Below are 14,520 nucleotides of genomic sequence, written 5' to 3' on the forward strand. Positions count from 1 at the left end.
TGATAGACAAAGATCACAAGTAGGCAGAGAGGCAGGCAGAGAGAGAGGAGGAAGCAGGCTCCCCACTGAGCAGAGAGCCTGATGTGGGGCTCGATCCCAGGACGCTGGGACCATGACCGAGCCAAAGGCAGAGGCTTTAACCCACTGAGCCACCCAGGCGCCCTTGCTTCATTTTTTTAAGATTCGATTTATTTACATATTCACATGCATATTTATACTTATACCTCTTCCCAATCCAAAAATAGAGTGTAAATATTGAGAAACATCATAGAAAGCACATACCCTAGGTGTGTGCAGAGAAAAACCTCATTTCCTCTTGAGAAAATCTAAATTGTATACAAATATATATTATATAAATATTTATATATTTTAAAAATACATATGTATATTTATCCATATGTAAAAATAAATAAAATGGCATATATATGCCACTCATGCTATAGTTTGAATATATTTCTGTGTCATTTAGACTGCTTTTCTTATTCTTCACAGTGTCTTAGTACTCAAAAATGAGTACATCCTATAAATTATCAAGGGTGAAGGGTACTATCAAATTTTTATCTCCACAGAAAATCATTTTAGTACTGTATAAATTTACCATGAATTAGTTTATGGAAGTCTGAAGTGTCTGAGGTGTCCAGCAACCAAAATGGACGCTTACGCTAGGCATATCACCATAACTTACGAAGCAGCCGTGTTCTTGCTCATGGCATTCTTCCAAAATACCCCTTTCAAACTCGTCTGCTCTAGTCATAGTCTGGGTCATTGTTTCTCAGTCTTTACAAACAGAAATGAGACATTAGGAAGGAGGTAGTTTTTCCATCCCATAATCACCGTCTCTACAGTCATCAGTTTTTAACCTTTTCCACAGAAGGATCATATCAGGAAAGGGAAAGTTTCGATCGCTTCCTGATTCCAGCATGCGATATCTATCTAAAAATAGCTTGGTCTTTTACCTCACGAAGTTCCCTTTTCCTCTTTCCCCACACATCCACACATGGTTAGTCATCCTGAGTCATGTTTGTAAACACTAGAAAGCTCTTTTTTTTGTCTCATTCTCACGCAACTGATCCACAGTATGAACTTTTGGTTTTATTTTGGTATTGAATAATCTTGATTGAAAAATTGTGAAAGTACCAACAAGAAATAAGCTGAATAATTCAACTGAACAGGAAGGAGCTAGTGATAAGAGAATAAAAAAGGAGCTAGTGATAAAAGTTTCCTTAAATTTCCTCATATTTCAAACTAGACTATATATAAATATACTATATAATAAAATATATTATTTTTTAGTAAAATGTGTTTTTCCTAGTAGTTTATGTAACAACTGCTTTAATATACATTAAATCCTTTGTTCTCCCAGATTTTTATTGTAAATGGTACTAAGAGTTGATCAATGTAAAATTCACAACATTCCAGAAGCATCAAGAACAGTGAAAGTTCAATGTATATTTTTCTATAAATTTAAGGTGCTGTTTAAATATAAATATTTAAAATATAAATAATATTGTTAAATATAAATTACTGAGTTTTAAAAAACACATTATCTTGTTTAATCCTCATAGCAATCCTGAGGAAGATAATGGTATTAACTTTACATGCAGTGATAGAAAATGAGTTGCTGAGAAATAAACAGGTGGAATGTAGGTGAAATGGGGTTGGGAGCATACTATTTCAGGGATAGTGAACAGCCTGGTCCCTGTTTGGTTGATTGGTTGGTTCTTATGATTCCCATGGTGCCATTAGGGGAATATCACTACATACACACTACAAAATAATTTCTTCCCTGTTGACTTGTGGTGGCTATACAGTGTGTCTCAGACCACCCAGCTAGTAAATCAAAGTGTGTTTGAGGTGGGCCTTTCAGACTCCACAGCCCAGGCATGAAGCCATCCCTCGCATCCTCTGCCTCTATCATACTGTACGATGAAATCTATTATTTATCTTTCCCATTGATTTATGATCGTCCAGGATTCAAAGACAGCCAAGTTATGCCTAGAACATAGCAGGTGTTTAGTAATAATTGTAGAATGAATTAATGTACACTCGGAGGAAATAGTCCACATATACTGCAAATCTCATGGTGAATACTTTTTTCATAGTATTTACTACGGTTTTAAGCAAAGGAGTTAATTGATTATTATCTCTCACTCACCAGGCTTATAAATCCCATAATGACAAGAGTTTCACTCATGGTGATGTCCCCACCTCTTAGCATTGGAGCTTTGATTTGCAGCTAATGGTTATCAATGAATAAATAGATGTGATGACAAAGAGTAGTTAAAATAACTTAAGATCATAATGATCATTTCCCTAAAACCTCGTCGCTATGGGAATTTCTCTGTACCTGTCTCTCTTGCTTTTTCCTTTTCTTTCCTTACTTTTCCCTTTCCACCTCTTTTCCTCTCTTCATTGACATTTATTTATCAAACTTCTGTATAGAAGTGATAGGTGTCCAGCACCATTTTAAATATTGCACGGACATTATTTTATTCTAATGGCAATCATGAGATATACATTATTATTATCATACTCATTTTATAGTTGAGGCTATTGAGTGTGGAGGCATTAAGAAACATGCCCATGGTCCCACGGCTTGCGTTTGAACTCCAGCAGTCAGGCCCCCCCAAGTCTGCCCTTTTACCACTGAGAGTCTGCTTCTTATTTTTCTTACTACCCCTTAAGCTGTATGTAAATATAAATGAGCTGTATTTATGGCATCTCTCCATATTGATTTATGCTTTCTTGTTTAAATCTAATACTGTATGTGTATGCTTACCCACAACATTTGTCAGCCTTGATGCAGAAATAAACCTAAAATCTCAGTGGCCAACAACAAACATGTATGTTTCTTGGTCATGTTTCATGTCAGCAGCTATAGATGAGCTGCTGTCACTCTGTCTAGGTGTCCTCTCATTCTGGTGGGGATGTATAATTCTCATACCGGGAAGGAAGCTAATAGGTGGAAACCATCACACCATCTGCCACGCCCATTAACCAAACTCTTGGTTTCCCTGTCTGGCCCATTCTTGCTCACTACACATAGAACATTCTGAGTCTAGAGGCTAAATTCTTTTCATAAACAGAAGCAAAAAAAAAAAAAAAAAAAAAAAAAAAGCTGATTCAGAGTAATTCAAATATATTTGTATACATAAAATTACTACTTTCAGTTGGTTGTGTTGAGAAGGCACAGGTGAAAATTCAGTACCAGGGTGTTCCTCGTTTTGTTTCATCATTCTTTGACTCTGAAGGGTTAAAAAATGTTCACATGGCTTATAAAATAGCCAGAGCCCTAATTTTTTTTTTCCTATAACAATTACGTTACTATAATTACATTTAGTTCAATTCATCAGTAAATTTTCACATGCCTTCTATGGAGTGAGCTCTATGCCAAGAACTAACATAATAATGAGTTTGTTTATAGAGTGCTTTTATGATTTTTTTTTTCAGATTAATGAGCTTCTTGAGAACAGGGTCATTATTCATTTTAGCAAGGAGCACATTGCTAGCACACAGTTAACACCTGATGAATATGGAATGATGGCCAGGCCAAATGAATAAACGAAAACTGAAAATTCCCAAATGCATCTTTACGTCTCCTCCACAGGAACTTCTGCTTGCAGAAAAGTGGGCCAGAATGAACAAGCTCCCCTTTCCAAAGATTGATCCTCAAGTGTTTGATCGAGAAGGTCTGAAAGAATGCTATGTCTTTAAACCCAAGAATCCTGATATGGAGAAAGATTGCCCAACTATCATCCACTTTGTTCTGGCCAACATCAACTTCAGAAGGTACAAGGCTCCAGGTACGTGGGGAATAAATTATATTCTGTAAAGTACAGATCTGATAAAGGAGCAAGAGTCCTATTAAGTAGGTTTATAATGGCACTTGCTGTACTAGCTACTACAATTCTGAATGCTTCCCTTACCTTGATAAATAGCTACTATCCTGAGACCTCAAGTACTTTCCTTCTTTCTCACTCCAAGATTCTCTGCATTCTTCATAATTCAGAAACTGATTCGTCAACAACTGGCTCAATAAAAATCTCTAGGGCTTTACTCAAAACCTGGACTGATGTTACTTCTGATTAATTGGCACCCTTGACTTAGGGATTATTAAATATTTTGAAAATTACCCTTGCAAGGGAGCCCTTATTTCAGAACAAATCATGCAAAAACTCTGGGAACTTTAAGTGACCACAGGATTAATATAATCCAACAATACAACATAGATAGTCATTTCAGATTGTTTCATTATATTTCACAGAAAAAGAGAATCATGTTCAAGGCATGGTTGTCCTGCTTTATTACATCCAGAGTCTATAGATTCTTCTATATCCTGGAAAATACTAATTTACAAAAGGAGATCTAGAGATTGATGGGCAGGATACTCAAGGCCTAAAAATCATATTATCCTTGGACCAGAAAGTGCAGTTATGACAGGAAAGATATGAAAGATGGTTATGGTAGATTTGACATGGGACGATGGAGAAGAAAGGGATCTTCCAGATGGTGATGGAAGACAGAGAAGGGAGGTTATTACAAGTCATACTTCAAAACAAGAGAAGGAAGAATTGGTGGGCATTTTTAGTTACTACTGAACAGTAGAGTACTTGAAACCTAGAGAATTTTCTATCAATTTTCTATCTAATTTTCTATTAATTCTCAAGGAGAGACTGCATAGGGGATTCCTGTGGCATGAACACAGTTAGATAATGTTTTGGTTTGGATTCCCCCAGAAGTAGATTCCAGGAAGAGAATTCAAGTGCAGACTGTTTATTTGAGTGGACCTAGGGAATGTTACTAAGGATATAGGGAAGTGATAAAGGAAGGTAGACAACAAAAGATGTGTCAGTAAGCCAACTACCATGAGGTGCATTTGATCCTGTTGAAAAAGCCTAGGAAATGGAATAGAAACTATGTTCTAGAATCATCCTTCCTATTCATACCACAAAAGGCAAAGGAACTGGGGTATTTATATCCTAACTTCCTAGAGTCTTTGGTTTACTGCTGCCTGGGGGACAGTGTTATTTATCAGAATTTACATCCTGCTGCTAGCAAAACAGCCCCCCCACCATTGCAGGATGGGGTAGAAAGATGCAGATGTGGGCCATTGGAAGTTTCCCAGGTAGAACACCTGGATATCCCAACCCAGGCAATATGGCTGGGAGCATAACAGTCTTTACCACAGATCCCATGACCCCAGTGGGGTCTCTCTATGTTATGTTTACAGCTATTTGTATGTTTTCTTCCTTGGGTTTTAGAGATATTTTGCTGTTTTCAAAATCACACCATTTGAGACTCTTTTAATATTTAGGTGTTCCAAGAGAAACGAAAGAAGAGAAAGAGATAGCGGATTTTGATATTTTTGATGACCCTGAATCACCATTTTCGACCTTCAACTTTCAATATCCAAATCAAGCATTCAAAAGGCTGCATGATCTCATGCACTTCAATACCCTGAACAACATTGATGTAAGTATCTCCTGTGATCATTGACAATGTCACATATTTCCATATCACATGAACATAGCAATACCTTTTTAATTTATTAAAAATAAAAATAAGATTTATGATCGATACCACCCAAATCGTGCCATTTTATTTTTGTACATTATTTTATTACTCTTCAGAAGAACACTGTAAAATTCACAAATAAGAAAAAGTAATCTCCCTAAATTGGCAGAGCCCATATTTTGTATGATTATTTGATTGAAGGATTGGTTAATACTCAGCTTCTTTCCCAAGGTATCTGATGTATTCATCATCTGATAAAAATAACTTATGAGTAGGAAGAAAAGTGATAAAAAGGAAATATAAGATTAGGAAAGTAAGTATAACCAGAAGTGTAGTTAACCTGCTAAAATATCGCAAGTTTTCATAGATACACTCATGCTTTTAAATGCCTTTATTTTTGTAGGTCTTGGGAATGTTGCCAAAAGTAGCAGCCTTCCCATTTTTAGCCCATGAGATAACACATACACTTTGCATTAGGAACTTCAGAAACAAGTCATCTCTTCACTGAGGTCATCCCTAACCCCACTATATCTGCTACTAAGATTCCATGACTGTGTGAAATTCTGTAATCTTTAACTCACCATTTAAGAACACTGTTGTGTGTGTAACAGGAATCATGTTGGCTTGTAGTTCCAAATTGCAGTGTCTGACAAATTATTATCCATTGTGAAAGCCCAAGTTCATTAGCCTAGCTGGATTTTGCACATTTAAAAAAAAAAAGAGTAAAAGAAAAAGAAATTAATTGGAAAGGGAAACGTGTTGTATCTGATTTGTCAGTCTTTTTGATACTTTACAAATGGGGCCAAAGAAAGCGTAATATATGGATGAGGGGTCTGTGTATATGGGATTAGTTTTCTAAATATATTTTCTTTTTTCTTTTATCTTCAATCAGTGGTCATCTGGAATCCATATGCTATGCTGAAAATTTAAAGAATATTAAGAGAAAATCAGTATTTTAATCTATGATTTATAGGGAGTGAACAGACATTCTCAAGATAGAGATTTGTGTTTTATAAAAGCCCATGTTGTCAAAAGAGAAATAAGGGGTAATATCAGAAAAATCCTATTTCTAGTATGAAACTAACAGACTCAAAACAATGTATTCCTTGGGATGAAATGTACTAAACTCGATCAGTTGTCCTCAAATGGAAAAAAAAAAAATAGACTATAGGGATATATAAATATCCTCTTGGACTTGGAAAAATAAAAGGATATATATATATATATTTATATCTGTATATGTACATATCTGTGTATATTATAGATGAGTGTGAGTGGATAGATATCTATATCTGTAACTTAAACAACTACATTTTTCTCATTTTTTTCAGTTCTGGTTTATATAAAGCTGTTTGCTATAAAGAATGATATAATTCTATTTATATATTCTTCAAAGTAGTTTGTTTCACACATAGAGGAAAAAGTAAAAGCTCGAGCAAAAACAGACTGAATTCCAAAATAACTCACTCATCAAACATTAATTAATAAAGCAAGATTTGATTGCATCCAAGAAATTCTCTGGTATAGCGTGTAGAAGCAAGGTCAGGTCATGGGCTTTGTATCTCATTTATATCTCAGATGGACCACGTGTGTGACTTGAAATAAGCTATTTAGACTTTCTGGGCCTCAGTTGCCTCATCTCTGAGACAGGTGTAACAGCACCTGTCATGATAACAAGAATGAATCATCAGGTGATGTATGAACAGTCAGAAGCCGCTTGATAAATGGGAAACTTACCTATGTGTGTCTATTCCCTATACCAGGATGGATACACCCCAAGACCTTTGCAAATGCCCAGAATTAATGATATAGACAAATATGTACAGGTAATAGCAGCTGAGGCAGTAAATTTTGGGGGCTGGAGGTGGCATGAATGAATGTAAGCTTGCTCTTAGATTACATGACCATTGAGACTTGTGTTCAAGTGATTCATGTGTGTGGGTGTGTATGTGTGTGCATGAGTGTACATTTCATACCCAGGTAGGTATTCCAGTGTTCACTGACATTTTGTCTCTTTTTTGATGACCCTCCCCAAACCCTCACTTTTAATCAAGAAAACATAATTTATCAGAATCAAAAGTTTCTCGATAAATGATAAAAGACCAACAAAAGTGCCAGGGTAAAATGCTGAAGAGCTCATTAGGCTCAGTCATTAGCTAAATCACTCATTCCCACACCATTTGAATAGAGTAGCCTACTAAATCACACCTCAGCAAGGCAGCTAATGTAATCACTTGCCACAGGCTTGTAGACTGTGAACCTGAGAATATAAATTCTTCTAATGCAGATCCCCACCGCCAACTCCAGAGAAGACGGTTTTCACATTTGTGGCTTAAGGCAAATTTTCATCTTCAATTAACATTCTGGCTCAGTGTTTTATTCTGAAAAGGCCACCCTGTCTCCCACAGCTGTGTGCTTCTGTTGCTTTATTTTCCCCAGAGATCCTAGCTGGCCTGCTTGGCTGACCCAAAATTCTCATTCATCTTTAGAGAATGTTCACTCTGTTTCTGCTCCCGTCCTGACAGCAGCCTGGGTTTCTCGTCAGCATCAGGTGTCCACACTTACTCAGTCCTCCCAAATTCCTTCTCACTGACCATTGCCTCAGTCCTTTACAGTGGCGGTATTTAATGGCAGTGGTGGGGGGTGGGGAGTGATGCTGGTTTGTGTATGAGTGTTTTAAAAAACGTAACATAGAAACATAGAGTGACTTACACCAATAGACATGTGGTATGCAGGAAATGCAGAAGCTTTGGAGTCAGACCAAATTGGGTGTTCAAATCCTTGCTTCCTCCCTCTTGGCTGAGTAACCGTGGACACTTTGGCTAACTTTTCCAAATTTTCCTTTCCTCTTTTGTAAGGGGAAATGGTGATGGCATATCTTACAAGACCAGGGTGAGGATTAAGTAAAATAATATAATTTAAGGGCTTGGCATGTAGGACATACTCAACAAATTGAAGCAGCTAATATGATAATGGTAACAATTATTATCAGTGTTCATATTGTCTTCTGCTTTGACTTATAAATTTGAAACCCTTTAAAAACAATAACTGACCTTATTTACCTCTTGTATCCTCCAGAGACACTCATCACAATGCCTGGCCCCTAAAAGAAATATGCAATAAAATTTTCGTGAATGATTTTTAAAATGCCATTGACTTGTTGGCTGAAATTGTTGAAGAGTTCGAGGTGATAGGGAGAAGGGGTAGCAAGGATGCAGGTCTGTGAGTTGGAGGCAGGATTTCTGACCACGTAGACTCTACACCGTGTATGCCTGGGCACGGAGTGTGGCTACATGCTCTCCTCATAAACCACCAGCTTGCTCTGGAGAGAATGTGGCTCTGAGAGCTCCTTTCCCAGGACCTTGTTGATGCAGCGCTCACAGGAAAATGTCCTATTAGGCAGTCCCACTCATTCAATTTATTAAATCAGTAGGCACATTCTAAGAACAGGTTATGTGTCGGTTTATTCAATATATGCCAATGGTACATAATAATGAGCTTTTAAAATTCCTTCTCAAATATTTTCTATAAAGTATTAAATACTAGATGCTAATTAAAATAAGGAAAAGTGGGGTGCCTGGGTGTCTCAGTCAGTTAAGGATCCAACTCTTGATTTTGGATCAGGTTGTGATCCCAGGGTCGTGAGATGGAGCCTCACGGTGAGCTCCAGGTGAACTCCACGCTGGACATGGAGCCTGCTTAGGTTCTCTCTCTCGCTCTCCCTCAGCCCTTCCCCCACCCCGCCTGCACTCTCTTTCCCTCTCAAAAAATAAACTAATTAATAAATAAATGAGAAAAAGTATATATCCAGAAGTACTGGTACTTAATTCTTAATTTATTGATATTTCATCTCATAATAGCGTTTAGGTACAAGTTAAAGTTTTTATCTTTTAAAAGGCATTTTAGAAGCTTATTCTCTATCATGGCCTAGTATGTGAGGCCCAAATTCATCTATCTTTAATGTTGCCTATAATCTCTTTCCATATTACTTATTCCTTAATTCGACACGTATGTATTGAGTATCTCCTGTGTCAGGCACTGTTTTAGTAACTAAGGATACACTCATGCAAAAAAGAAAAAGAACCAAAAAAAAGTTTTGAGTGTTTAACGTAAGCTAGGTATTTTTTCCTCAACTGTTTAACACTCAAAACTAGCCTCCGAGGTAGGTATCTTTATTTATAGGTGAAGGAACTGAGTCAAGGGTAATGGAGGTCGTCACACAGTCATGTGGGGAGCCAAGATGGGATTGCTGGTTTTTTCCTCACTTTTGAGCATCTGTTTCTCAGGCAGTCTTATTTCCTACTATTTTCCAAACACAGTCTCCTTTCCAGCCAGACCACTTCCCAGATGCTTCCTACACATACCACGATCTCCCACCTTCAGGCTTTTTACAGGATTGTCTTTCTACTGAGAGTGCTGCGATCAAAACTGACAAGACTAATAAGGCTCCTTTCATGACACTTAAGTTTTTTTGGTTTGGGGGTTGGTTTTGTTTTGTTTGAAGATTTTTAAAATTTATTCAATTGACAGACAGAGATCACAGGTAGGCAGAGAGGCAGGCAGAGAGGAAGAAGTAGGCTCCCTGCTGAGCAGAGAGCCCAGTGCGGGGACTCAATCCCCGGACCCTGAGATCATGACCTGAGCTGAAGGCAGAGGCTTAACCCACTTAGCCACCCAGGTGCCCCAACACTTACGTTTGTTTTTTTGTTTTTTGTTTTTTTTAATTTTTTATTTCTTTTCAGCACAACAGTATTCATTGTTTTTGCACCACACCCAGTGCTCCATGCACTCCGTGCCCTCTCTACTACCCACCACCTGGTTCCCCCGACCTCCAACCCCAGCCCCTTCAAAACCCTCAGATTATGGACTCTGAAAAACACTTATGTTTTTATGGGAAAGGCAGACATTTGCTGGCAGATTCTTGGCAATTTAGACTGGAATATCTTCTTGTATTCTTCTGTATCTGTAATTTTTATTTCTCTTTCAAAATATGTGATAACTTCTTCGTTGAGGTCATTTTAAATTTTCTGTTGTGGGAATTCAGTATTTGCTTGTGGGCTGCTTCTAACCAATCTCATGTCTCTAAATTTGTTCCTTTTTGGGAGACGATCACATTTTGCATGTTTCCTTTTCTTTTTCTCTGCCTTTCTCACCGTAGATTGAGAGAGCCTGGACCAACAGTTAGGAGGCTATGGAAGGGCACCCCTGAAGGATGACGTGGGGGGTGGGGGGCAGGAGGGCTAGAGACGTTTGAGAGAGGAGGGCTGTTGTAGGATACCACAGAAGGGAAGGATTTAGAATCTCAATGAATTTCAGGGGGGAATGAAAGAGGAAATTAGATATAAACACTATTGAAGATTACACCTAATATTATTTAAAAAATAGGAAGATTCAAAGATGGAATATTGCTTCTTTGGATACATGGAACTGTACCATGTATCATGCCGGAAGGTTTGGGTTTAGCACTGATGTGGGACTCGGGGTAGCCTCTTCTGTTTATATTATAGAATTAATAAATCACAACCAATGGCTATGTTCTGCAGCAATTTGAAAAATCCGGGCAAAGGTTTCACAGTGTTAATGTGCCACCTAGTGGTTCAACTTGCGCATTCTAATTGCATACAATTGGCGGGTTTTTTTGTTTTTTTTTTTCAGTTAATAAATACAAATGTTTTATTTCCTTCATAATAATGGCGTGTTTACTAGAAACACCTGCCAAGGTCCACTTACGAGAAAACTACTAGTTCATGGTATTGATATTGCTGAGGTTTTTTTGTACTTATTAATTCATTATAAAGAAATTGGTAGCAGTCATTATTAATATAATTCCCCCGTGTATGTGTGTTTATATATTTTAAAACTTTTTAGAGATTTAGAAAGTGAAGAGTTGATTTTTTTTGACTTGGGTATTTCTCTGCAATGAGGGTTCCTGTGTCTTGTGTTGGTATGGTGAAGGAGAAACTAACTGAAAACTTGCTGACACAGTATCTAGAAAACAGGGAGACTATTAAAAGAAGATGCAGTGGGGTTGGAGGGTGCCTCTGTGGCTCAGTAGGTTAAGCATCTGCCTTTAACTCAGGTCATGATCCCAGGGTCCTGGGATCAAGCCCTGCACACTAGCTCACTCGCTTTCTCTCTCAAATAAATAGATAAAATCTTAAAAAAACAAAACAAAACACCTGTATGCCTGGGGCAAATAATACATTATATATTAATCAAAATAATTTTTAAAACAACGAAAAAAAATAATCTTAAAAAAAAGTGTAGTAGGACACATTTAATAGCAGGATTGATTTCCTGACTTTTACCATGTAAGTCCATAATTGGATATACGTTGTGTGTTTATTTCTAGTAAACTTTATAGCCTCATATCCATAGTAAAGCTCCTGCATTTTCATACATATGGTCAGTTTAAAACTAACAACAATAAACAGATTCTAGTTGTGGAACGTTTCGTAGGTGCTGGGTGTTGTACAAAGTACTTCATATAAAGGGTCTCCAATCCCCACAAAAACAAGACTAGTATTGTTATTCCCACTTTAAAGAAGACAAAACAAGTTCAAGGATTTCAGCTAATTCCCCTTGATCTCACATAGCCAAGAAGTGATTATGCCTGGAGATTCTTGGTCAAGGTCTCCTTCATAGGTCTGAAGCCTCTTCTGTCACCATAGAATTCGTAATATTTCCCTTACTCATGGGGAAAAGGGGCTCACCATATACCTGCTTTACTTAAAAGACTCCCTAACATTTGAGCCCATAAGACGGTTATAAATACATACATATATGATACTATGTTTTATTATATTTATTCTCTATATGTAATTTAAAAATCATAAAGCAAAGAGGTGTCATATTTCTGTGATAAATCCCTCTTTCCAGAATATAACTGTTTGTTGTTTAAAGTTACCATTAGGGAAATAGATGGGCCTGCCCATCAGGTCCAACATAAAGTCACAGAATATTAGTTGCATGTTAGCACCACCCAGGTCACGAATCTCTCTCCTCCTGGCATTGAACCTGGCTTGCCTGGTGACACTAGATGTGGACGGGGAAAACCACTCTACACATCTCCAGGACCAAGTTAGCCACTCTAGATCTGGATGTGAGGGGGCCTTGGGTCCTAAGCTGCTCAGGTTTGCCAAGTATGGCAGAGGGCTGAAACACGTGGATAATACTTTAATGTCATTTAACAATCCCTGGGGTAGAGAATAAAGGGAATTGTAAAATAGTCCCTGTGATTTTCTTCTGTGCTCTCAAACTTCTAGCTTATTGATTAAGATGAAATCCTATAGTCGTGTCCTAGGGAATGGAGACTTCGTGATTTTGAAAGCGTTCCAAATAAGCAACAGAGCCAATATTAATATACAGGCCTCTCTTCCAAAGCTCTTTCCGTCTTTTTGCAACAACTGCTTCAACCAAATTCCAAATCTTGCCTTCTTTCCAGAAGTTCTTAACTAGGTTGACGTCACACTAGAAGAGGATATGATTGGAATAGCAATTCTTAGAGGTTGTAGTCACCATTAATTTGAGTATATATGAAAATTAGTCTGAATAAGAAAGTCATCATCAGTAAAATCACAAAGTGTGGTATTTTCTAGATAGAGAACATCCATGTTTTATAACTGTGTTTGTTTAGCTGAGAAAGCAAGGCAATTCGTCAGCAATGCCTTCTTTTCTCATTAGGCTTAATTCTACTCCCCTGTGGTCCCTCATTTCTGCTTGTCCACTAACTGTAAAGAACATAAATTCTATATTTAGTAGTTACTTATTTCTTCCCTCTTATCACCTCCCCCATTCAAAACCAGAATAAATATAAATTTACCAGGTTACACACAATTTATTTCCAATTTTATCAGCACAAAATCCAGAACATTCCCAGAATAGTTCTTTCTCTGGCTGGAGAAGGAAGACCGTCTGGATAGGAGCTTAAGAGTATAATGGTGGGATGTTGGATTTACATATACACAAGCATGACTTAGAGATTTCTCTATTTCAAAAAGAAAACTATATGGGGCGCCTGGGTGGCTCAGTGGGTTAAAGCCTCTGCCTTCGACTCGGGTCATGGTCTCAGAGTCCTGGGATCGAGCCCCGCGTCGGGCTCTCTGCTCGGCGGGGAGCTTGCTTCCCCCTCTCTCTCTGCCTGCCTCTCTGCTTACTTGTGATCTCTCTCTCTCTCTGTCAAATAAATAAAATCTTAAAAAAAAAAAAAAAAAGAAAACTATAATAAAAAGATCAATTAGATTTTGTTTTGACCAAATAAATGTTTACATGAGTTTAGAGCAATGCTAATTATACATCCGTTCTGTCTATTTGCAGGTGATAAAGAACGCCATAGTTGAAAGCATTGAATACAGAAGACAGAATCCATCTCGCTGCTCTGTTTCCCTTAGTAATGTGGAAGCAAGACGATTCTTCAACAAAGAGTTTCTAAACAAACCTGCAGCATAGTTTGTGCAGTGGGAAGTGCAGCAATTTCTGATGCTAAGGCGGTTTGAAATTCCATTACAACTGGATTTAAAAGCATAGTACAGATCACAAGAGACTGGCTGGTACTCAAAGTTGCAGTTATTTAGCTGTATGAGAATAATATTGTTACAAATTTGTTAGGTTGAGAGATGATGTGATTATGTAAAAATATACTCAGCTACGTTTTCTTCGGTATAGATTTCCTGATGCAAATGTAGGGACATATACTGTAATTTTAGATATTCCTCACCAACTAAATATTTTTAAAAAAAATATTTTCCTTTTAGAATATTTAACAGTTCAGTCTCAGTAAGTACAACTTTGCATTGTGTAAAAATGTTGTTCACTGACTGGATTTATTCAACCCATGAGACAACACTATTTTTTATTTATATACACCTATATACATATATGAAATAAATATATCCATATGCAATTAGTATGAGATAATTGAGTTTGTTTATTTTTTTATACTTTTTTTTTTAATTTTATTTTTTATAAACATATAATATCTTTTTATCCCCAGGGGTACAGGTCTGT

The 14,520-nt window shown here is 37.2% G+C and overlaps 1 protein-coding gene across 1 annotated transcript in view; it reads left to right on the forward strand.

Moving 5' to 3' along the window:
- LOC111150782 (phospholipase A2 group IVA) overlaps nt 1-14,392 on the forward strand; it is a 164,086-nt gene extending 149,694 nt beyond the window's left edge. The window contains exons 17-19 of the mRNA XM_022508381.1: nt 3,608-3,803; nt 5,315-5,472; nt 13,831-14,392. Coding sequence (XP_022364089.1) covers nt 3,608-3,803; nt 5,315-5,472; nt 13,831-13,962 — 486 coding nt within the window. The 3' untranslated portion in view covers nt 13,963-14,392. The remainder of the gene's footprint in view (nt 1-3,607; nt 3,804-5,314; nt 5,473-13,830) is intronic.
- Nucleotides 14,393-14,520: the final 128 nt, after the last annotated feature.

The sequence above is a fragment of the Enhydra lutris genome, unplaced genomic scaffold (genome assembly GCF_002288905.1).
Source record: "Enhydra lutris kenyoni isolate GAN:26980312 unplaced genomic scaffold, ASM228890v2 scaffoldscaffold24, whole genome shotgun sequence".
Lineage (NCBI taxonomy): Eukaryota > Metazoa > Chordata > Mammalia > Carnivora > Mustelidae > Enhydra > Enhydra lutris.